General features: G+C 47.7%; 1 protein-coding gene across 19 annotated transcripts in view; it reads left to right on the top strand.

The window, feature by feature from the left end:
• The window catches only part of ERC1 (ELKS/RAB6-interacting/CAST family member 1), a 190,998-nt gene that overhangs the window by 131,878 nt on the left and 37,041 nt on the right, over positions 1-22,079 (top strand). For all 19 annotated transcript variants that reach the window (XM_075602383.1, XM_075602380.1, XM_075602378.1 and 16 more), the window contains one exon: positions 4,849-5,009. In XM_075602383.1, the coding sequence (XP_075458498.1) occupies positions 4,849-5,009 (161 nt within the window). The remainder of the gene's footprint in view (positions 1-4,848; positions 5,010-22,079) is intronic.

The following is a 22,079-nucleotide window of genomic DNA, read 5'->3' as shown; positions in this document are numbered from 1 at the left end:
TGCAGTTTACATTCCTCCAAAGCAAAGTCCGTTTGTATCATTGGTATAGGTCGGGGGTAGCCAACTCCTGTCCTCAAGAGCTACCAACAGGTCAGGTTTTCAGGATATCCCTGTTTCAGCACAAGTTGCTCAATCGAAGAAGCAGAGATATCCTGGAATCCTGACCTCTTGGTAGCTCTTGAGGACTGGAGTTGGCTACCCCTGGTATATGTAATATTGTACGATATGTGGGGTGGGGTTCACAGGTTGGTGAGACATTCTGTAATTTCCAACGATCCTGTAACCCATCAGTCTTGCATTTTCTGTTCTCTGAAACCCTCTTCCTCCCGCAACTCCTGCAGTCACGTTACGCTCTTTCAGCAATGACGATACCTACGAGATAGGAGTGCGCATCTGCCAATCAGCACCAATGGTTCAGGACCGTCTGCTTCAATCCTGGCTTCTGAATGTACGCCTTCAGGATTTGATCTAGGGTGGGAGGTATTTCATGAGTAGGACATAACGCCCCACAACACTTTCTGAATTTACTCTCTTGTTTTTTAATTGACTTTTTTTTTTAGTTTTTTTCATTTTTTTATACAAATCGGTCAGAAACTATAATGTGGGAGAAGGCTTATTAGAGAGGTGATGTTAACCGTCCGTTCATGCCGACATTTTTAAAGTGTAGCAGGAGGAGGTGTTTACTGCACAATGTTCCTGGCATCTCACGTTGCCGGAAATCAATTTCTGTGTTGGTCCATCTGAAGTGAGCTCTCGAAAGCTCATCTCTGAACTACATCTATGAAGATTTCCTACTCGTATATTAGAATGAGTCACAATCAACATGTTGTTCCAATAAAACATATCACAAAGTGCAAAGCTTTTTTTTTTTTTACCAGACTCGCACAGCTGTTCATACATGCACCATTAAACACAGCGGCACAGTCTCACCCCAAGCACGGAGTGTGTATGTGCCCAGGGCTGTGGGAAAGGATTATTCCATATAGGTTGCGTGTTGGCAATAGAACGTTCGACCGACTGAACTCACACCAAGCTCATCGCATAACCCATGAAATCGGAAGCTGAATGTAACCCGAAGACCTGAACTCCCCATAACATGGCGCCTACGTCGCGTCCTTTACAAATGGGCTGCATCAGGCGCCCGGTGGAGAGAGACGCGTGATGTGAAGCTGTACGAGAGGGCGGGTGCTCTGTATCGACCACTTTATTCCACTGCACGATAACCTCAGCCATACTTTGTCTAATAAAGAGTCCTGGGATATCTGGCACGAGGATGACCTCTCTACGCAACGATCGTACACTCTCGGGTTTCCTTGGCTGGATTCCCACCCTGCTTTTGGCAGTGGCGGTTGGTTGCAGCAGTGGTTTCAATCGGCTTCGTGCGGATGGGAATTTTTTTTTATTTTTTAATTGTTTTGTAAGTTCTTAGACTTTTTTGCAGACTAATAAAATCTAAAGAGATGAAAATGTAAATCCCATCCTTTTTATAGGATCTGCATAGGCACAATTGCAGATGGTGGTAACAAAGTCACAGCCATGTTCAGCCCTAAACCGCACCACGGCATGATGTTCAGGGAACATTACATCAGCGGGCCGGCTCTGGCTCTGCGACCTTAATGCCTCATACGTGAAAGCGCGTGATCGTACTGGGGTGTGTAATGAGGGGGCAGAGTGAAAAGGGAAATAACATTTAACAACCCACTCTGATTCTAAAGGAGACAAGTACTTAATCCGGGCTCCACTCCAGTCCTCAATACCCCCTCCCCCCCCAACAGTTCAGGTTTTCAGGATATCCCAGCTTCAGCACTGGTGGCTCAATCAGTTGAGCCACCTGTGCTGAAGCTGGGATATTCTGAAAGCCTGACCTGTTGGAGGAGGCGGGTGGGGGTCTTGAGGACTGGAGTTGCGAACCCATGCTTTAACCCTTTGCTGTTACTACTCGCTGGCCTCTGTGGTTGGTTTGCTGGGAATGTTCAGATAACATAATGAAGCGGTGTCGGACCTGTAAGAAGGGTAACGGCCCAGCCTTCCTGGGCAGGTTCTCCGCACTCCTTGTGTTGCAGCTGTGCGAATCCCCTGCTGTTGTCTCCGGACTTTTAATACCAGACCTCACATCGTTGAAGGAACCAGTGGTTCTATTCAGACTTTTCCCTGCTCCGGACAATGTTTTAACCTCGTATGACCTTTGGCCAGATTAATAGTTTGGCATTTTATTTAAGATTTCCGCCACTTCTTGATGCAGCCGGAGAATGAACATTCCCATAGTAACTATTTTTACGTTTTTTTCTTTCAGACTTCTGTGCTCTGTCTTTAAAACGAAGTTCCTAACTTACACACAGATAATCGGCGACGTATCTTGTCATTTATTTTGGCTTTCGTTTTCATTCTTTCCTTACTTTCATCTTGCCTATCTGTTGTCTCTCTGTCTCTCTCTGTCTCCCTCCCTCTCTCTCTCTCTCTCTCTCTCTCTCTCTCTCTCTCTCTCTCTCTCTCTCTCTCTCTCTCTCTCTCTCTCTCTCTCTCCTCCTGCCTCTCTCTCTCTCTCCTCCTGCCTCTCTCTCTGCCTGCCTGCCTCTTGCTCTTTGTTTCTGGTTGCCTTTCACACGCTCTCTCTCTCTATGCCTGCCTCTATTTCTCTTTTTCGCTCTTTTTTGCTTTCTCTCCCTGTCTCTGCCTGCCTCTCGCGAGCTCTCACGCTCTCTCTCTCTCTCTGCCTGCCTCTCGCGCTCTCTCTCTGCCTGCCTCTCGCGCTCTCTCTCTCTCTCTGCCTGCCTCTCGCGCTCTCTCTCTCTGCCTGCCTCTCGCGCTCTCCCTCTCTCTCTCTCCTCCTGCCTCTCTCTCTCCTCCTGCCTCTCTCTCTCTGCCTGCCTGCCTGCCTCTCGCGCTCTCTCTCTCTGCCTGCCTCTCGCGCTCTCTCTCTCTCTCTGCCTGCCTCTCGCGCTCTCTCTCTCTCTCTGCCTGCCTCTCTCTCCTCCTGCCTCTCTCTCTCCTCCTGCCTCTCTCTCTCTGCCTGCCTGCCTCTCGCGCTCTCTCTCTCTGCCTGCCTCACGCGCTCTCACGCTCTCTCTCTCTCTGCCTGCCTCTCGCGCTCTCTCTCTCTCTCTGCCTGCCTCTCGCGCTCTCCCTCTCTCTCTCTCCTCCTGCCTCTCTCTCTCCTCCTGCCTCTCTCTCTCTGCCTGCCTGCCTGCCTGCCTCTCGCGCTCTCTCTCTCTGCCTGCCTCTCACGCTCTCTCTCTCTCTCTGCCTGCCTCTCGCGCTCTCTCTGGGGCGCTCTCTGGCTCCGTTGTGGGAAAGGCCTGCTCTCTCTTCTAATTTGCTCCATCTTCTTTTTTTTTTCCCCCTCTCCTCGTTCTCTCCCTTGCTCCTTTTTGTAGGATAGACTTGCTCTCTTTTCTCTTTCTTGCTCTCTCTCCCCCCCTTCGCGCTCTCCACCCTGTCTCTTTTCCTTCCCTCTCTTCCCTCTCTTTGTAAGGAGAAACGCAGGGCCGTGTGTGTTTGCATGGAACTGTGTAGCCGCACCCTGGCACATACAGTAAGCTCTCAGCACAGGGCTCTGTTCCACCTGCAGCTGACGTCCTGTGTAATTAAGCAGTGAGGTCAGGAAGGAACACAGATGACCAGAGCTGCATCAGACAGTCTGTGCTCTGTGTTCAGACCTCATAGCCTCACTTACCTTGCTGGGGAGGTTGTGCTGGGGAGGTTGTGCTGAAGTCATCGTGCTCCTTATTATCCTGCCTCACTCCACGGATAAGTGAGGGGCGCTGGCAGCTTGCACAAGTAGATGGAAAAAGACAGGACAACGGCTTACAATGCAGGCAGTTTATAGACTGAACCCTTATTCACAGAGTGACCTTGGCTTGTAAAAATGCAAGTCCTTTCTAATTATAATTACCTCATAATCAGTAGGTTATTATGGTCATGCTGAAACGCCCTCTTGTTCTTCCTGCAGGCTGACACGCCGGCTGAGGTGGTCCCATAGTGATTATAAGACCGTTTTTAAAGTTAAGTGTTTATTCCCATGGAGTTAAAGGTGCTGTCCCTCCTATTACCAAAGACAGCCATCCGCTGTGACGTTTTATGGGTTCAGACCCATATTTACGAAGCGGTTCAATAAAACCCCTAGCAGCATCGGAAGACCCTTGATGGACCGTTAATGCGTCTCTCCTAGTGCTCGAAGGTCTCTTAACGGAATAGCACCGCTCAGTAATTAGAGCCTTAAAAGTCATCTTTCCACTTGGTAAACATTACCTGCTGTCCTGTGGGCCCCCTCTCAATTTTGGATGATGTCATAGCCTTCCCTTTCCATGGGCTGGTCCTCCTCTTTACCTTCTTGGTCCTCGGCGGTGGAGCGAAGCACACCCAGGTTGAGGGAAGTACTTGATTAACAAGCTGTCAACTCGGGATCCTATCTAAAAACAAAAAAAATCTAAATGTTTTCCAGAGAGTCATTTTTGGGGGTTATGGACTCTTAACAATTATGTAAGTGAGCAAAAACCAATGTCCAGTTGCACAAGGTCTTTAGTATATTGTTATTGGGGGGGTGTTCACCTGAATTTCTTGATACCTCTGCCTTATGTACAGCTATTATGGTTCAAAGCGGTCATGTGTGATGTTTTACTATAAACGAGACACCTTTAAGGTCATGGTAAGGGGAATTTGTTGAATGGAGCCAGCCAGTGAGGTGGCGGGGTCATCATTTCTTTTATCCTTAACCAAAAACCCATCGTGTTGTCTGTGAGTGACTCAACTCCTGGTTTTGGTTGTTCCATGTGCAACATTGTAACAGTTTTTTTTTTGCAAAGCTATTGGTGCTTCTGCCCCTGCCTGAGTCTCTGTCCTGTCCCCCAGGTGGAGGAGCTGATGCTGGCCATGGAGAAAGTGAAACAGGAGCTGGAGTCCATGAAGGCAAAGCTGTCTTCCACGCAGCAGTCCTTGGCAGAAAAGGAAGTGCATCTGACCAGCCTTCGAGCCGAGAGGCGCAAACACCTGGAGGAGGTCCTAGAGATGAAGTAAGGACCTTACTGTTTCACCTGGTCTGTCACTGCCCGGGTTTGTGTAATGCTGGCATAGCTGCCATATTGGACTAGACGTCCCCCGAGAGCAGGAAGTGTGGGAGAGACGGCACAAGGACTTCACTTTGTTTTGTGTGTAAGGCATGGAGAGTGGAAGCTGGAGGTTTGGTTTGGTGGTTACTGTGGGAGGCTGGTTAGCTGTCAGGTTTGGTATTTTATGTGTGAAGTTGGCAAGAACATCTGCCTGTGCTTTATCTTTAATTAAATGTCAGGTCTGGCAGTGTGTATGAGGGGGGGATTGCTGAATTGCTCCTGTTCTGCATATACATTGATATTGGCAGAGGAGTCTCTGATGGGGCTGCCTGGTTTCTGCCAGCTCTGTGTACACCTTTTTATTTATATTTTTTGCGCTTGGCCCACAGGCTACACAGAATGAATTACATTTTGCAGAGGTAGAATGTCTGCACAATGCCAGGCAGTAGTGAGCAGAGCAGCAGGAGCACCAAATGCAGTACATATGTTTGATCAGTATGTATTGTAAATTTCAGGGTTTTTTTACGGTGCGCTGAAAGTTTCATGACCCTTTCAGAATTGGTGCTACAGGTAACCGCTCTGCGCGGTATCACCCGGAAATCCCAATTACCACAGAATATACAAAGCGAGCACTTCGCCGCCTTTAAGAGCTAGATTCTTATACAGTATGTAACGGAGTAAAGAACGCAGCAGCAATTCCTATACTGCTGTGACCGGGAACAAGTTAACGTGAGCAGAATGCAGGAAGATTTCACAATGCGGAATGGGAATAGAAGAAGAAATGGCATTAAAATATCATAGTAACATATGTATATAAAAAACAAGTGACGTGTGTGGGCAGATTTTACATCACTTTCACATATTGTATCTCCACTGTATACACCTAAGATGCAGACCAGCTCCCCTGTGATAAAAGCAGTGAGGTGCATATCCTAGATAGGGAAGCAACATAGAATTATAATGTACAGAGCTTTCGTAACCTCACAGGTCTCTCCTTCACGTGTACAGAACTTTCCCAAACCTCACAGGTCTCTCCTTCACGTGTACAGAACTTTCCAAACTTCACAGGTCTCCATCTGTTATGTGACGTGCACATAAAGGAGAGACCTGTCAGATTTTGGAATGACCATTACAGCTACTCAAACTTGGAGCTATGTCTCAGGCCGTGGCCACAGTAAGAGCTACGACGCCAGCGTCGTCGCTCACGCCGAAAACAAAAGGCAGGAAGCAATGCGCATGGCCATAGACCGCGCGTGCACGTGAGCACCGATGCGTGGCGAGACAAATTCGTTTGAATTTGCCGTGTGCCAGGTCACGTGTGCGGTTCAGCAAATGAAGGTGAACCACTCACGTGACGTCACGGGCACGCCCTCGCCACACCCTGCATGCCACAGATCGCTTCAAGTACATGCGCACGTGGCTTCACACGCTCAGTCGTAAGCGCACGCGCCCACTATGGACCTGGCCTCAAAAGGAAAAAAAGGCATCAATTGTCGAGTTTTAATCTAAAAAAAATGCCCTATTCTTTCGGGCACAGTGTCTCTAGTTGTTTTTTTTTTTTTTTTTTTTTTTTTTTTTTTTTTTTTGCATGTTCTTGGCTGGCATTGTGCCGGCGCTTTTCATAACATCCCGTCATTTATATTATCAGATTCCCTCCCCCTGCCATCTCCCTGGGATTCAGCGACAAAGGTTTTGGCTGCGGCTTCCCCAGCTCATTAGCGGCCCATGGCTTTCAAGCTGCATGTCATTAAGATGCCGGAATTCCTTGTCCAGAGAGCCACCTGCTTGAGCGAGCTCTGTGTTATCCTAATGAGCCATGGAGACCTCGAACGTGAAGTCTGAAAGCGATCCCAAATAATTCCTCACTGCAAACACGCACACGGATTACAGGCAGCGTCACTGAAACCGCTTCAAGGTGCATGGCTTATTTGCTGACGTGAACATGTTGCACTCTATATAGTGATGCGAAGTGCATAATTTCTCGTACCTCCACCTTGGAGAAAATAGGAGTAACAATAACCAGAATCTTTAGCCTGCCTGAAATTTGATTTGGAGCGCGGCATTGTGTGCTGTACTGTATGCTTCTCTGAAGCTGAACAGCACCACTAATTACTCACAATGCAACAATGGAAAGAAATGATGTAATATGTGAATCAATCACATCTCATTTTGCTCCGAAGTAACAATTTTCAAGTGATTTGGAGGCTTCTTGCACATGGTAAACAGGAATTCCCTCCCCCCCCCCCTTGCCCCCTAGGGAGCTGTTTATCAAACACAGGACAGGAATCCTAGAGATTAATGGTATAAAAGGAGATAAAACCGCTTCCCTTGAGGTGGCTAAGTGTCTTGAAATGTAGGATCATTAAAGACGTTGGAAGGAAAGTGAACTTGGAATTCGCTTAAATCTGCAGATTTTAGTTCCCCATACCTCCCCTTATCTCTAATATACCTCCCCTTATCGCTAATATACCTCCCATACGCTCTCATTACTGACATAACGCTCAGCCGTCACACTTCATTTTTCATGGAAATCTCAAACTTCAGTTGGATGCTCCAGCAGTTTTCAATTTCATAGACGTAAAGTTCTAGGACCATTTTTTGCGGGTCTAACTATGGGCGGCAGGGACGGTTCTGCTCAGAGCCTTATAACTCCCGGTACCATTTGTCTAGTCCCATAATCATCCCCCTAATGAAAGATGGCGTGCCTGCATTTCTAAAGCTGTTACACACACTATGCAAAGAAAAACGTTGGAAACGCTCGGCAAGGTGTTTCATGTGCGAGTGCTTTCTTTTTGTTGCCATGCCGGTGTTTGCTGCGGAGTGGCACTTGGGCTGTTGGGAGTGAGCTGTAGCTGCGGAGCCTGGTATATAGTTTGAGCGATTGAGCGGGGAAGGTCAGCCCATGTGCACCTGCCATCAGATGATCGATAGGTGATCTGTCCATTCTTGGCTGAGTCGGGGTGAGGACAGGAGCAGCTCTGTAACTTCTCATACACACCACATCACTCCGCTCTTCAAATTACCGCCTTCCATCTGCTTTCCCTTAGTGGTCTGTCTGCGCGCGTAAAAGATACTTTGCCAGCAAAGACACATTGAGACGAGCATTTTGTTTTTTTTTTTTAAATCCTGGGATGTAGCAGAGTGCAAGATACAGGTCCAAAGCGGCAAGCACTTCTGGCGTTTGCTTTAACCCTTTGCTGGACCCCTCTGGTAAATAAGGGGTTAGGATTACCTGCACCTGGGGAGCAGGAGATAGTACCCAATCAGCCAAGAAAACATTGGTGTGGGTCGGCCCTGGCATTTCTGGGATGAAAAGTCATTACTGGAAGCCCATCAATGATTAGAGTAAGGTCGTCCTGATAGGGATTTCCCAGGATGCTGACTCCAGCAGGAGGTATTATTCCCTGGCACCGACGTACTCCACACAACCCCCAGCTCGGATCAAGTTCTTTTATGATCCTTGTTTTTTTTTATTTTATTTTTTTTGGTGGAAGTGTCTTAAAGTTGCATTTGATATAATTTCATGGAATCTAGTAAATGCTACAAAAGTGAGAATAAAGAAAGCCCACCGTTGTGTTAACATCATAGCACCAACGTATACTGATGGCAGTGACCTGTTTAAGGGGCCAGTCTCTACTATGACTGAGCTTGTTGAGCTGAGACTTGGGCTTCGGCCATGGTGTCATTAACAGCGCTGAGCAGCATATGAAGTCCAACAACCGAGTAGAGATGGACGAATTTTTATGGGCGAGTATGGATCGTCCGGTTCCTTTAGTCCGCGGATTTCAGTGGACCAATCTCAGAAAGGGCGAATCGCGTTTTGCGGATTTTTTTTATTATTACCAACACACTGCGCGGATTCTGCATCCCGTGGACGGATCCTGTGGAATACGCGGATTCGACAATGCGTTCAGCAACACATTGCTGAAACCGCGGATTGTATTCTACATATCTGTCCACGGATTGTATCCTGTGGCGGCTTTTGATCCGCACGGATGAAAACTGACCAAATCCGTTTGCGGATTTTTACACCGCGAAACGAATTTTGGGCAGAAAAATGCGAGAAAATCAGTTTCCCGGATTTGGGTGGATTCGCTCATCTCTACGAGAGCTCCCAGGCAGCATGGGTTTACTGGGGGGGGGGGGGGGGGGGGCAGATCACGTCAAACAAATCGAAGAGGATTTTGTGACTGGGTGACTAAGGTAATGGATCAGGGTGGAGCAGCAGATTACCTAGATTTAATAAGGCATTTGACACTGTCACACAGAAATTTTGATAAACAAGTTGTTCAGTAAACCATGATTGGGGGCTGGGTGGGGGGTTGGTTGAATGGATAAGATATTGGTTGAAGAATAGGTGACAGAGTTGACTAATTTAGATCGATTTGAAGGAATGATGTTCTACAATTTAATCCAAAAAAAGTGCAAAATAATGCAGTTTGGTAAAAAAAAATAATAAAAAAAATCCAAAAGCAGAATACAGGATTAATGTCCTTTATAATGTCAACTACTACAGAGCCTGGGGACCTGGGAGTCATTATTTCAGGTGGCTTAACAGTAGGCGAGAAATATAACAAAGAAATGGGGAAAGCCAGCCAGGGTGTGAGGTTGTGTAGGGAGACGGATTAGCAGCAGAAAGAGAGAGGGGTGATGTCACTGTATAGATCGGTGAGACCTCACCTAGCGTACGGTGTTCAATTGTGGAGTCCAGATCTCCGGAAGGTAGTACAGGTACATTGGAGCTTCTGCATAGAAGAGCTACTAAAATGGGGCATAATCTACAGCAGCGGGGCGCAAACTGGGTCCTGGGGGGGGGAGACTGACTGCGGGGGGCGCGGGGTTTACAGAGGCCCCGCGCGCATCCTGGAGGCACTTAAATTAAGTGCCGGGGAAGCGGCGAAGGCCTCTGTAAACCTCACTTACCTTGGCTCCGGCGGCTTCTTAGACGCGTCGCCATGGCAACGTGACGTCATGATGCCAGAGCCGAGGTAAGAGGGGGGTGGGCGCGGAGAGAGGGGAACTGCCGGCAGGGGGCGCAAGGAAAAAAGTTTGCGCTCCCCTGATCTACAGCATAAGACTCATCAGGAAAGACTTAAAGACCTTATTATGTACAGTTTGGAGGGGAGAGGGGAATATGATAGAAACTGTCTCATATATAAAGGGTTAATATATACAGCGTAGAGGAGAGAGGGATATGATGGAAACTCTGCCATATATAAATGTATTCAACAAAGTACAGCAGGGAAGCATATTCCAAAGTAAGAGGAGCGCTAGAACAAGAGGCCAGTCTCTGAAGTGGGAGGGTGGTCAGCTAAGGTGAAATAATGAGGAAATACGTCACAGAAATGGTGGTAGATTGGTGGAATAACTTCCCGACAGAGGTGGTAGGGCTGATACAGTAAGGGAATGAAAACACGCCTGGGATAGGGGAAAAGGGTCAAACCTAAATATAAAAATAAGTCAAAGCTCAAATCGTGTTCTTGCAGCCGGTCAGAAAACAGACAGATACAGTGGGATTTGTCTTAAAATCTTGATTGTGTCACGAACATTATAGCAGCTTCAGTCAGTAACACAGCAGCTACAATGTATCCTTATATTACAAAGGCAACATTATCTATTGTTACAGTTTGCAGCTCAAACTGCTGGGAACATTGGCAACAAATGATTACAAACAGGAAAGTGTTTCAAAGATCTTGCACTGCTGGGGAGGTGGCTAAACCCTGCTGTAGAAATTAAAGGAGGCTTTAAAAACTCAAAAAATGGCATGGAGTTGAATCTTAATAATAAAATAAAAAAACTGCAATAGGTGTTATCTAATACTACAGAACTGATTTAGTTACAAAAAACCCCCATACGATTGCACATGTTTTGCTGCTTTAATCTGTGAGTATGAGTAGAGCGGCGTGTATAAATATATAGCCACTAACGCACACGAATGAGTATACAGTTTCCCATGTAAAAAGGCCTGAATCGCTTGCTGCTGGTCTCGTTCAGTCTTGTGCTCTTTCTGTGGCAGAGATCCGTACAATCATTTGCTGGCCTCCCGTGAAACGGTTAATGCGATCTGTGCTTTACGGAGTGACCCCTGACCCCAGGAGGAAGTACTGTTGTAACCTCCTGACCCTGCGGCCCTCGGGGACACACTGGCTGTTGGAGAAGAGACTCTTGCTTACCGAGGGGATGAGCAGCTTGTCACCGTAGGCTGCGCTTGTAGTGCCGACGATGCGCCGTCGCTCAAACAAACGCATTGTCGCCGTCGCAAGCGCTTATAGTAAGCGCGACGCTGGCGGCGCGAATTTTTGAAGCCGGCCAAACTTGATTTTTCAGAGGCTGTCGCCACATGTGACGGCCTCTGAACCAATCAAAGACCTGGTCGCCGGAAAGCGAATGACAGCTTTCGCTAGGGGCGGCGGGTGACGTCACCAGTCGTGTCTCCGTCGCCGACACTATAAGCTCGGCCTCTCTCCCCTGGGTCCCAAACGCTGAAGAACTTCATACAACTGCTCCAACAAAAAAATGATGTCCACCAGTAACCTGCTAACGGTTACTGGGTACCAAAAGAGCCCCCTAACACCTCTGCTGGGGCGTGTCTCCTTGGTGTGAATATTTTTGATGATTTTGCGGTGTCTTTTTTGGCAAGGAATGGATCATTCAGCTGGTAGGAAGAGGATCTCTCTCTTGTGTAGCCGGCCGGCACGTGTGTGTATCATATTTCAGACTCGTGTCACTGCCCTGCGGAGCTTGCAATTTTATTTTGCGCTAGGCACATGGAGGTGTAGTGACTTGACCAAGGTAACCAGGATTAACCCACTTCAAGACCCATGACATTTGGTGCTGGGCCACAGTGGAGGTGGTTGCCATACGTAGGGGCACAATCACTGACTTGGTAAGATGGCAGCAGTGATGATGTGCAGAAGAGCAGGAACTGTCCCTTTCGTGGCCTTGTGTACACGGAGTTGTTTTATCGTATCGATTTATTTTATGAAGACACACAATAACACAGCCAAGTGTGTATCGCACCGACACTTTTACCCACCATGGCGCCATGAAGAAATCGGTAGGAAGTTATGTGGGTGACATCTATTACGTGTTACAGGAGGTTATGCCCCAAGTCTGCTGTCCCACGTAGCAGTAAAGTGAACGCTCTCGGCCATGTAACACCTTGCCTCTTTCATAGTGCAGGACAAAAGCGTTCAAAGACTAAAGCAGCAAGTCCATAAGTAAAACCAAGGAGGTCACTAGAATGGGGAATTGTGTGCAGAGGCTTGGCCATTCTTACTAACCGTATTGCATACTGGCTAACGATGCTCACCTCCATGTGCCTTTCCTGGTATAATGTTTGAATGCATGTAAAATTTTATTTATACAGCCCCAGCAGTGTACGCCGTGCTTTGACAAAATTAAAACCCAGGGACTTAAAGTACAAACTGTGGGGATACGGCTACCATGTAAAGTGGACAAGAACTGATGCAGTTAGTTGCATGTCATTTCCCAGAATCCCTTGCTGCAGTGGAAACATATGCTGTGTGAGGACCTGGCTGGGACATGCGACTGATCATGGGTGTTCTTAATCATTTTTGTACTCTGCGCATCATATAACATCTCCCTATAACTCCTCCTATTGCTTCATATAATGCTTTCTATAACTCCTCCTATTGCTCCATATACCCTCTCCCTATAACGCTTCTTATTGCCCCATGTAACGTCTCCCTATAACTCCTCCTAATACCCCGTATAACCGCTCCCTATAAATCCTATTATTCAATAAAACCGCTCCCTGCAACTTTTTTTTTTTTTCATTGATGTGCAAGTCAGGCAGGTCAAGTAATGTACATCAAGTCATTGCTGGCGTTCTTTATTTATTTATTTTTTAAATCATTTAAAAAAAAATATATATATATATATATATATATATATATATATTATTATTATTATTATTATTATTATTATTTATATATATATATATATATATATATATTATTATTTTTTTTTTTTCATGAAATAAGTGAATCCACAAGTTCCAAACTTTATGAAGTCTCAAACAGCCCGCAGTGTTTAACCAGGAAACCTGTGGATGCCTCAGCTCTGTCCTTACTGTCCCCTGGGCAATCGTGGCTCTTTGTCAGTCTGTTACCCACAATAACTTGTGTTTGGAAAATAAGAAATAATTAAAAGTGCAACAGCTACCAGTCCCATGAGATGCACAACACAGGCCATTTGTCGCACCTGCCACCAACTCCAGATTGACTGGGAGTTTGATCCAGTCCTGGTTTTGTATTTCCAGTTGCCTGTCTCTTGGCATCGGTGGTATAATTGTGAGGTCTGGAGTTGGACTGGATCTCTATCATATCTGTCTTTGGAGTTGCCCCGTCCAGCTGGCACGATTTATAGCGTGGTCCTGATCATGCGTCTGGAGGGGCATCGCGGGCACTGCCAGCCAACGAGCTTTCCATTCGCAGAACACCAAGCGAGATTCTCTCTGTGGGACCTGAAGGAGGGCCGAGCCGCTCGTTGGTTAAAAATGTAATTGCTTACGTGGCAAATGAGGTGTGAAAGTCTTTGGCAGCGCAGAGGCAGAGGAGCGAACGCAGCCCCCCACAGCCCCTCCGTCCCCCTCATTCCGAGGAGGAAAGTGAGAAGGGTTCAGGATTAATCGGCAGCACAATAATGGAAAACACAATCCTTAATCCTTTCACTGCGCACAATGGGGCAATTGTGTGGTTGTGAAAGAGACGCCCGGGGGACAGGGGGTGGGGAGCACCGCTGCTTGTAGGTATTAAAAGGGCCAGGATAAATGGACATGTGACATCACCACCCCCTCCATGAGCCTCCCTTTAACTCCTTTGCAGACAGAGAAACCGGCAGAGCAATGAGGGGTTAACCCCATCTGTGCTGGAGAGGCCTGCTCTAAGCATTTACTGTTCATGTACATAGCGCTTCACAGCAGTAATACACGTGACAATCATAAATAACAAATACATTATGTGAATAAGTGCTTTCAGGCATTAAAGTGACATTTAGGAAAAGGAGTCCCTGGCCCGAAGAGCTTACAATCTAATTGGCAAGTAGGAAGAACATAGAGAGACAGTAGAAAGGTGTTCTGGTAAGTGCGTCTGCAAGGGGCCCAAGGTCAGTGTATGAGGTGTAAAGTATCAGCCACAGAGCTACTCGTATGCTTCGATAAGGAGGTGTGCTAGTCGGATATTGAGAGGTAGGGGAATCCTGAGGTGCGGGGCAGTCGGTGGGTAAGGTTTAAGGCGGGAGAGGGCTTTAGACACAAAAGGGGTAGAGAGAAGACATCTTTAAGCAGAATGTAAGAGTTAGGATGGTGTATAGCGAGAAATTAGGGCTGAGATGTAAGGAGGAGCAGAAGAGTGTAAAGCTTTAAAAGTGAGGAGGAGAATTGAGTGTGTGATACCGGATTTGATGGGAAGCCAGGAAAGGGATTTCAGCATCGTAGACTGAACCCCAGTCACCCCTCCATATATTTGTAGGGTTGCTGCTCCCTCCTGTAGATAGAATGCATTTCGGGTACAGCGAGTCCAGGTTCCCAAATGAATATGGGAGATATAAATACAGGCGTTTGCCGCCCTTGATACCTGCCGCAGCGAAGGCGTGCGCATGAAATGCCCGCCAGTTCCGACCTCCCAGCGCGGAGGGGGTGTGGGGGGGTCTTCCTGCTACAATCATGTGTAGCCGTCATTGATGCAGCTGCATCTTTTTCTCGCCGCCGGTCGCACTGCTCCAAATCTGGATTATTTCGGTAAATGTCATATTGGACCCCGGTTTAAGAGTATATGCAGCCTCGCGGGTACCAGAAAAAGTTAGGTTGTTCAGGTAAATAATTTTTACTAGACCAAGATCGCCATATTATATATCGGATTTCTTACAGCGTTCGCAGATATTTGTAGTTTCTGGTGACAGATGCAGAATTTCGTAGAGCTCATTAAAGTGGATAGGAAGCATAAAGGGACACACGGTGCGCTCATTTGCATGTCACTACCCAGAATCCCTGGCTGCAGTGGAAGCACTGTATGCTGTGTAATTATGGGGTTTATTATTGCTGTACGTAGGTTTTTGTCACACTTGCTCACCATGTTTAATTTTTGCTCAACTTGTTTTTGTACCAGGTATATAAAACCCAGTATAATATGTGCATGGTTTATATCCCCCCTATAATTCCTATTGCCCCATATAACTGCTCCCTATAACTCCGATTACTCTATATAACTCCTCCTATTGCTCCATGCAACTTCTTACTACAACTCTTCTTATTGCCCCATATAACCGCTTTCTATAAACCCCTTATAACGTTCTTATTGCCCCATATAACCGCTTTCTATAACCCCCCTATAACGTTCCTACTGCTCCATATAACCGCTTTCTATAACCCCCCTATAACGTTCCTATTGCTCCATATAACTGCTCCCTAGAACTCCTCCCTGTTGATGATGTGATTTATGTGTAAAAATCACTAGCATCGGACATTTGTATCCTATAATACTTGGATAAATGTGTATGAACCCTCAATTTAAGACCCACAGACAGTCCTTGACGGACTGAATCACACCTGCCATCTACAACCCGTCGTGCGCTTTTTCCAAACCCACCCTGGGGTCAGACGGGTCAGCAGCAGAGGTGCAGTTTTGGGTGCTGCAGAAGCTGCAGCCCTGCACATCTCCCCGCTGTGTCTGCAGACGGCACAGAATAGATTCTACGTCTGCAAAGTGCTAATCCCTGCACACACTCACACAGGCGCTCTGCATGTGCGTCCCCCTGCGTGTGCCGCTCGCAGCAGAGCGTGTGTGTGTGTTTGTGTTTTATAAGCCCGCGTAACTGCCTCCAGCTGCTGGCAGGAGTCCAGGGCAGAAATAGAAATGAGTTGTGGCTCGCGCTGTTCCTACACCCGGCCGGCCCACAGGAATATCAATTTATTTAATAACTTTCAGGTGAGCCTCGGACCTCAGGCATAAATGAAGCCACTGTTCCCTCCCGCGAGCTCGGCCGTCACAGCCGGGCCGGGCCTTCATACAGTAACACCTCCCACAGTATTCTTCTCATGAGAAGGGAGGCTGGGGGGGGGACGGGGGACTGCAAGAATCCCCTCCACCTCCCCAAAATGAAACCTACCCTAAATTAAAGTTGTCCCTCTCCCACCGCAGACCTGTTAAAATCTCCCGGCTGCGTGTTGATCTCTTACACTAAGGTGTATTACAGGGGCACAGCAGTGACCTGTTTAATAGTTTAAATCAGGGGTGGCCAACTCCACTCCTCAAGGGCCACCAGCAGGTCAAGTTTTCCGGATATCCCTGCTTCAGCACAGCTGGATCAATCAGTGGCTCAGTCTTTGACTAAGCCACTGATTGAGCCACCTGTGCTGACGCAGGGATATCCAGAAAACCTGACCTGCTGGTGGCCCTTGAGGAGTGGAGTGGGCCACCCCCTAGGTTAAATCGAGCCGATTGGATGACTTGTAACCTTTCCTTGCTAAAAGCTTTGGGAGATTTCTACAATCTCCCGTGTATTTTGGTCATAAGACAGCGGGTCTTCAAAACTAGAGGAGAATAGTTTTAGTTCTGTCCATTCTCTGCAGAGTAATTCCGAAGCCGTCATTAATCAGACCGACTAACAGAAGAGACTGACACGCTGGAATTTCCGCGGCCCTGGAGAAAAGGGAAAACCTATTTATTTCATTCTGAACAGGATGCAAATAGGTAAAACACGTTTGAAGGTGACTGCATCTTTCTAAGGAAGTCGGTGACACTGACAGGTTGTTTAAAAATAAAAAAAACATTTGAGCCGGTACATGGGACTGAACGTTAAATTCGAGTTGTTCTGCTGGCTCCACTAACACGTCTGAGGAAGGGACCCCCTGCAGTCTGGAAAAGTCTGCGTTCCATTACGCCAGCACCTTCCTACCGGGACAACTGAAGCATTTCCACCCTGCATCTCGAAGTGCTAATATAGGGATCTCCACATGCATCAGATTGCAGTTTAGAGGGGGGCTGTAGCGGTCACCCCTACACACACACACACACACACACACACACACACACACACACACACACACACACACACACACACACGTAACCGGATGTGTCATATTCTGCGTGGATCCTAAATCTCAAGTGAAGTTCTCTGACTAACTATATGGGTTAAATGTCATCATAACATTTGTTGTTCCATAGCACTGACCTGTGTAGAGAATTTTGCAGACACGAATTCCTGCCCCAAGAAGCTGGCCATCTAACCCCTTTCTTTTCTTCTCCCCTCCATCTTTTTATAATGAGAACTACAAGGCAACTCCCACTCTATCTCCCCCACCCCCCACCTCCTTCCGTTTCATTTTTGCCACGTGGCTGGTAACCACGTACCAACAATGCACAGGGGCAGCTATTGTCACCCCCAGCAGGTCTGTGAATGGATCACATTGAGAGCCCTGATCGCACTGCGTTCTCGGATCCTGCACCCTGTGCCTCCCCAGCTCACTCAATTCTCTGCTGGCTGCTCCTCGTTTCCTTCCTTATCCATTCCCCATCCCCCTCCCCCAACCGCTGGGGGTTTCCCTCCAGAAAGTGCTGCTTTGGTTTAAATCATTACAGTGAAGGGGTCTCTGTCCCAATAAGTGTTACTTATCTGCCATTGCCAAAATTGGACGCCAGTTTGTATTCGACCCTCTCCCCAGTCGTTTCAGAGAAGTATTCTTGGGAAGCAGTGGTTGAAGTAGGATGGTACGAGAGACTGCAGAGTACCGCTACTTTTTAATTTACATCCCCAAAGTATTCTGTAGAATCTTTCTCAAATAGTCAAATAGCTTTTCCACAATACCTTTTTTGAAGCCACTTTGATCACTGGTGTGAAGTGTTCATCACATGTGTGCCATAGGAATGTTCTAACCTATACAGCGAATCCCACATCACCTCAACGTTAGAATGGCTGCGGCATTTAGGTCCGAGACCTCGGCATACCCTGGGTAGGGTGGTATATTTCACCAGTAGACGTAAAGACTTCTGTATCTTATAATGTGTGTGATTTCTGGAGCTAGGCTATTGGGAGTTGGAAAAATTATTGACCGTTTTGTTTAACTACAGCACACAAATTAAGTGTTAAATGATGTTATATAGCAGAGTGCTTGCATCTTTAAGGCCTTCTTTCAGCGCACGTGATATGCAGACACTGTTCCAATGATCAGAGTGAGTTATACAGCAGGGTATAGGACTGGCTATGTCCCAATTGCTTCTTAGATATTTGATCTGTATTCTGTGTGTTGGGTGGGGGGGAGGGGGGAGTGTGTGCTGTATTTGGAAAGAGCCACCTGTATGATTGGTTGTGTGTAACTTGTCGTGACCGAGACTTTGTGAGACTCCGTATATATTCGTGTCCTGTGGACTAAGCGCGGCACAGTTAACATGTGAAACAGTCCACAAAAGACCAGAGTCAAGATCATTAAGAACAGACAGATTTGCTTTGTGACGATTTGCTTTCATGTCTTCATTTTGTGTAATATAAGCTGGGGTTTTGCTGGACAGCTTATACACATTGGATATAGAAAGAAAGTTATGGTGAGTCAAAAAGTGCCCAAAACCCTACAGCAAATACAAATACCACTTTATGAGCACGTTCACACGTGCGGCAGGCAGAAGCTTATAGGGATCCATGTTAAAATGAACAAGAAGCTAAAGGTGACACTGCGTGCTCATTTGCATGTCATTGCCCAGAATCCCCGGATACAGTGAGCATTGTATGCGAAGAGATGATGGGGGGGAAAGGCAGGGTTGCAGATCTGCCGGAGACATGTGAATGTGCTCACAAGTGGGGTTTTTATTTGCTATAATTGAATATACATGCACAGAAAATTCCAACAGCAGACATTCTTTTCCGAAAACACAACAAAGTTTTGGCATCAATATTTTCCTAGATCTATTTTCAGGACGGAGAGGTGAGGGGATTGTAAGGAGCAGTGTGTAGCGATCGGCTTTGGGGGAGCGACACCCCTCTCATCCCTCCCGCTTTCCTGGCCTCTGAGATATTTGCAGTTCAAACAGATCTGTTTGCACAGACAGCAATTAGCTCACCTGGTCCTCCCTGCCGACTTTGCAGCTCTCCGAAGGAATGTTTTGCAAACGGCCCCCACGGGTTCTCCGGCAGCCCTCTGCAAAAACTGCCCCTCCCCACCCAACGTACAGGCAAGCATCCGTGCCTGTGCTGTGCATCTCACGGTGCCCCTCTGCACAGATCTGTCTGTGTGTCTCTGTTGGTTCAGGAATGCTGTCCTGATCACTGCAACTTTGAACTCCCTGCAGTATTCTTTCTGTTAAAAATGCAATCCAGGCGTGCAATTTTTTTCCTCACATAGGATTGAAGCAGGGGGTCTCGAGAGCTGAACCCCATTAATTTGAGCTCCGGGTACCCCCTGCTTCCGGAGATATGTAACACACGTAGGGGGTTCTGGTAGCCACTCAGCTAGCAGGGTTAACGTAATGGCCGCTTTGCAAAACTCCTGTGTCCTGCAGGCCAATAGGAAGCTGTGATGTCACCTGGTGCAGCATCCTATTGGCCCCCGGGACGCGGGAGTGTTAAATAAAACGGGATTCCAGCACCCCCTATAGAGGCAAGTATCTCTGTAAGCAGGGTGTCCCCGGAGGCGAGATTAATGGCGCTCATTCCTATGTAAATAAAAAGGGGAAAATGATTTATTGGCGTTCAGTGGTAAACACAAGCTTTTGGAAGTGTTTCCAATCTTTATGTAATGCCGGTGACCCTCCTGCTTCCTGGGACACCTACCTCCTTGGGTGCTGCTTGTTTAAGAAACTGAATGTTTCTTAAATTTTCCTGCAGCTCAGGGTCCAATATGAAGCCGTGACGCAGATGTCATCGCCCCGTCCTATTGGCTCCCGGGCCACGGGAGATTTAAACCTCCATGTTGTTTACCCAGCCGGAGATGGTGCCGGGGGGGCTGCTTTGGGGGTAGTAAGTATCTCTGGAAGCAGGGGGGGGGTCCCCAGATCTGAAATGAATGCGGTGCCGCTACGCTTCCCACCTAGATTTAAAATAAATCAGCCTCTGGAGGACCCGCAGCTTTAAGGGGATTAGATGTTTCTAAGCAGCCGATTACACTGATAAATTATTCACAAATATATATATTTTTGACTCCCTGCACGTAGAAGACTTCCTGCTTAATCCGTGCACAGTGTATGAGTTATACTCCTAATATCTTATAGTAACATTTACTGAGTGTCCATTCATTTGTTTATTTTTTTATTTCCTTATGTTGTGAAGCCGTCCTTTCCAATGCAGAGAAGATTTCAGTCCCATTTATTTAAATGGCGCTAATCTCTTCTCCAGCGCTGGGAAACCATTTTCACAGCAAAAAGGGCCCACGGTGAATTGCAAGAAAGGATGTTAAATGTATTGTTTTCAACTGGTGCGGGTGGAGGGGGATCCTGCAGTGGTTTAAGGGCAGGATCAGCTTGTGTTATGTTCACTGCAGTTAGAAGTGGGTGCAGATTTCCTGTTTGAAGCACAGTCCAGGGGTCCTGATTTTTGAGCAGATAACTGGGTCTTGCTTCAGGATTTCCTGTGTGCTCCCGGGGGCAGCAATATGTTGCAGGCCTCTCCGGCAGTGAAGGGGTTACTGTTTGACAGCGGTGGTCCCTGCATGCTCAGACCCCTGACAGGAGGGATTTTGCCAGCCTGCGGCCCAGGATTAATGTCCTGATCTCAGCAGCCCTGACCAGCCAAGCATTTACTTGCTCTGCAACTGTCAGGCCTGGAATGCAGGGGTGAGACTGGGCTAGGGGCCCCGCAGTAGAAACGGTCACACACACAGGGGTCTGTCTGGGGGGCAAAGGGGGGGGATAAACAGCTGGGCACTGGCAGAGCACAGGGATTATCTGATGGACCCTGTCAGTAATACTCTGAGCAGACGGCAGGATTACCGAGCTCTCATGAGGAGTTAGTGCTGCAGCCAGGTGTGTGTGTGGGTCCGACAGTCGGAATTGACGGCTCCCATCTGAAGACATTCTGATACTGCGATCCCATGAAAAACGTGGCACTGCCCTCTTAATACTGTGACCACCAGTCACCTAAAAATAGTTTATTTACTGCAGTGCAAAAAAAAAATACGCATTTTACCACAGAAGAGCACTTGGTGTTTTTCCTTTGATAAAGGATTCAAGTTTTTGCCCTACTTATAAATTATTCTGTATGAGAGGACAGGCGCTGTGTATACATGTTATGGTGCAACAGTGTGTGTGAGGCGGAGGCTGTCACTGCCGCTGTGTGAGGGGGAGGCTAGTACTGTAGCGTGTGTGTGTGTGTGTGTGTGTGTGTGTGTGTGTAGGAAGGAAAGGCTGGCAGTGCCGCTGTGTGTGAGGGAAGGAAAGGCTGGCAGTGCCGCTGTGTGTGTGAGGGAAGGAAAGGCTGGCAGTGCCGCTGTGTGTGAGGGAAGGAAAGGTTGGCAGTGCCGCTGTGTGTGTGAGGGAAGGAAAGGCTGGCAGTGCCGCTGTGTGTGTGAGGGAAGGAAAGGCTGGCAGTGCCGCTGTGTGTGAGGGAAGGAAAGGCTGGCAGTGCCGCTGTGTGTGTGAGGGAAGGAAAGGCTGGCAGTGCCGCTGTGTGTGTGAGGGAAGGAAAGGTTGGCAGTGCCGCTGTGTGTGTGAGGGAAGGAAAGGTTGGCAGTGCCGCTGTGTGTGTGAGGGAAGGAAAGGCTGGCAGTGCCGCTGTGTGTGTGAGGGAAGGAAAGGCTGGCAGTGCCGCTGTGTGTGTGAGGGAAGGAAAGGCTGGCAGTGCCGCTGTGTGTGTGAGGGAAGGAAAGGTTGGCAGTGCCGCTGTGTGTGTGATGGAAGGAAAGGCTGGCAGTGCCGCTGTGTGTGTGAGGGAAGGAAAGGTTGGCAGTGCCGCTGTGTGTGTGAGGGAAGGAAAGGTTGGCAGTGCCGCTGTGTGTGTGAGGGAAGGAAAGGCTGGCAGTGCCGCTGTGTGTGTGAGGGAAGGAAAGGTTGGCAGTGCCGCTGTGTGTGTGAGGGAAGGAAAGGCTGG

Source organism: Ascaphus truei, chromosome 5 (assembly GCF_040206685.1).
Source record: "Ascaphus truei isolate aAscTru1 chromosome 5, aAscTru1.hap1, whole genome shotgun sequence".
Taxonomy (NCBI): domain Eukaryota; kingdom Metazoa; phylum Chordata; class Amphibia; order Anura; family Ascaphidae; genus Ascaphus; species Ascaphus truei.
Note: the sequence above shows the minus strand (reverse complement) of the source record. Positions and strands in the feature narration are given on the sequence as shown.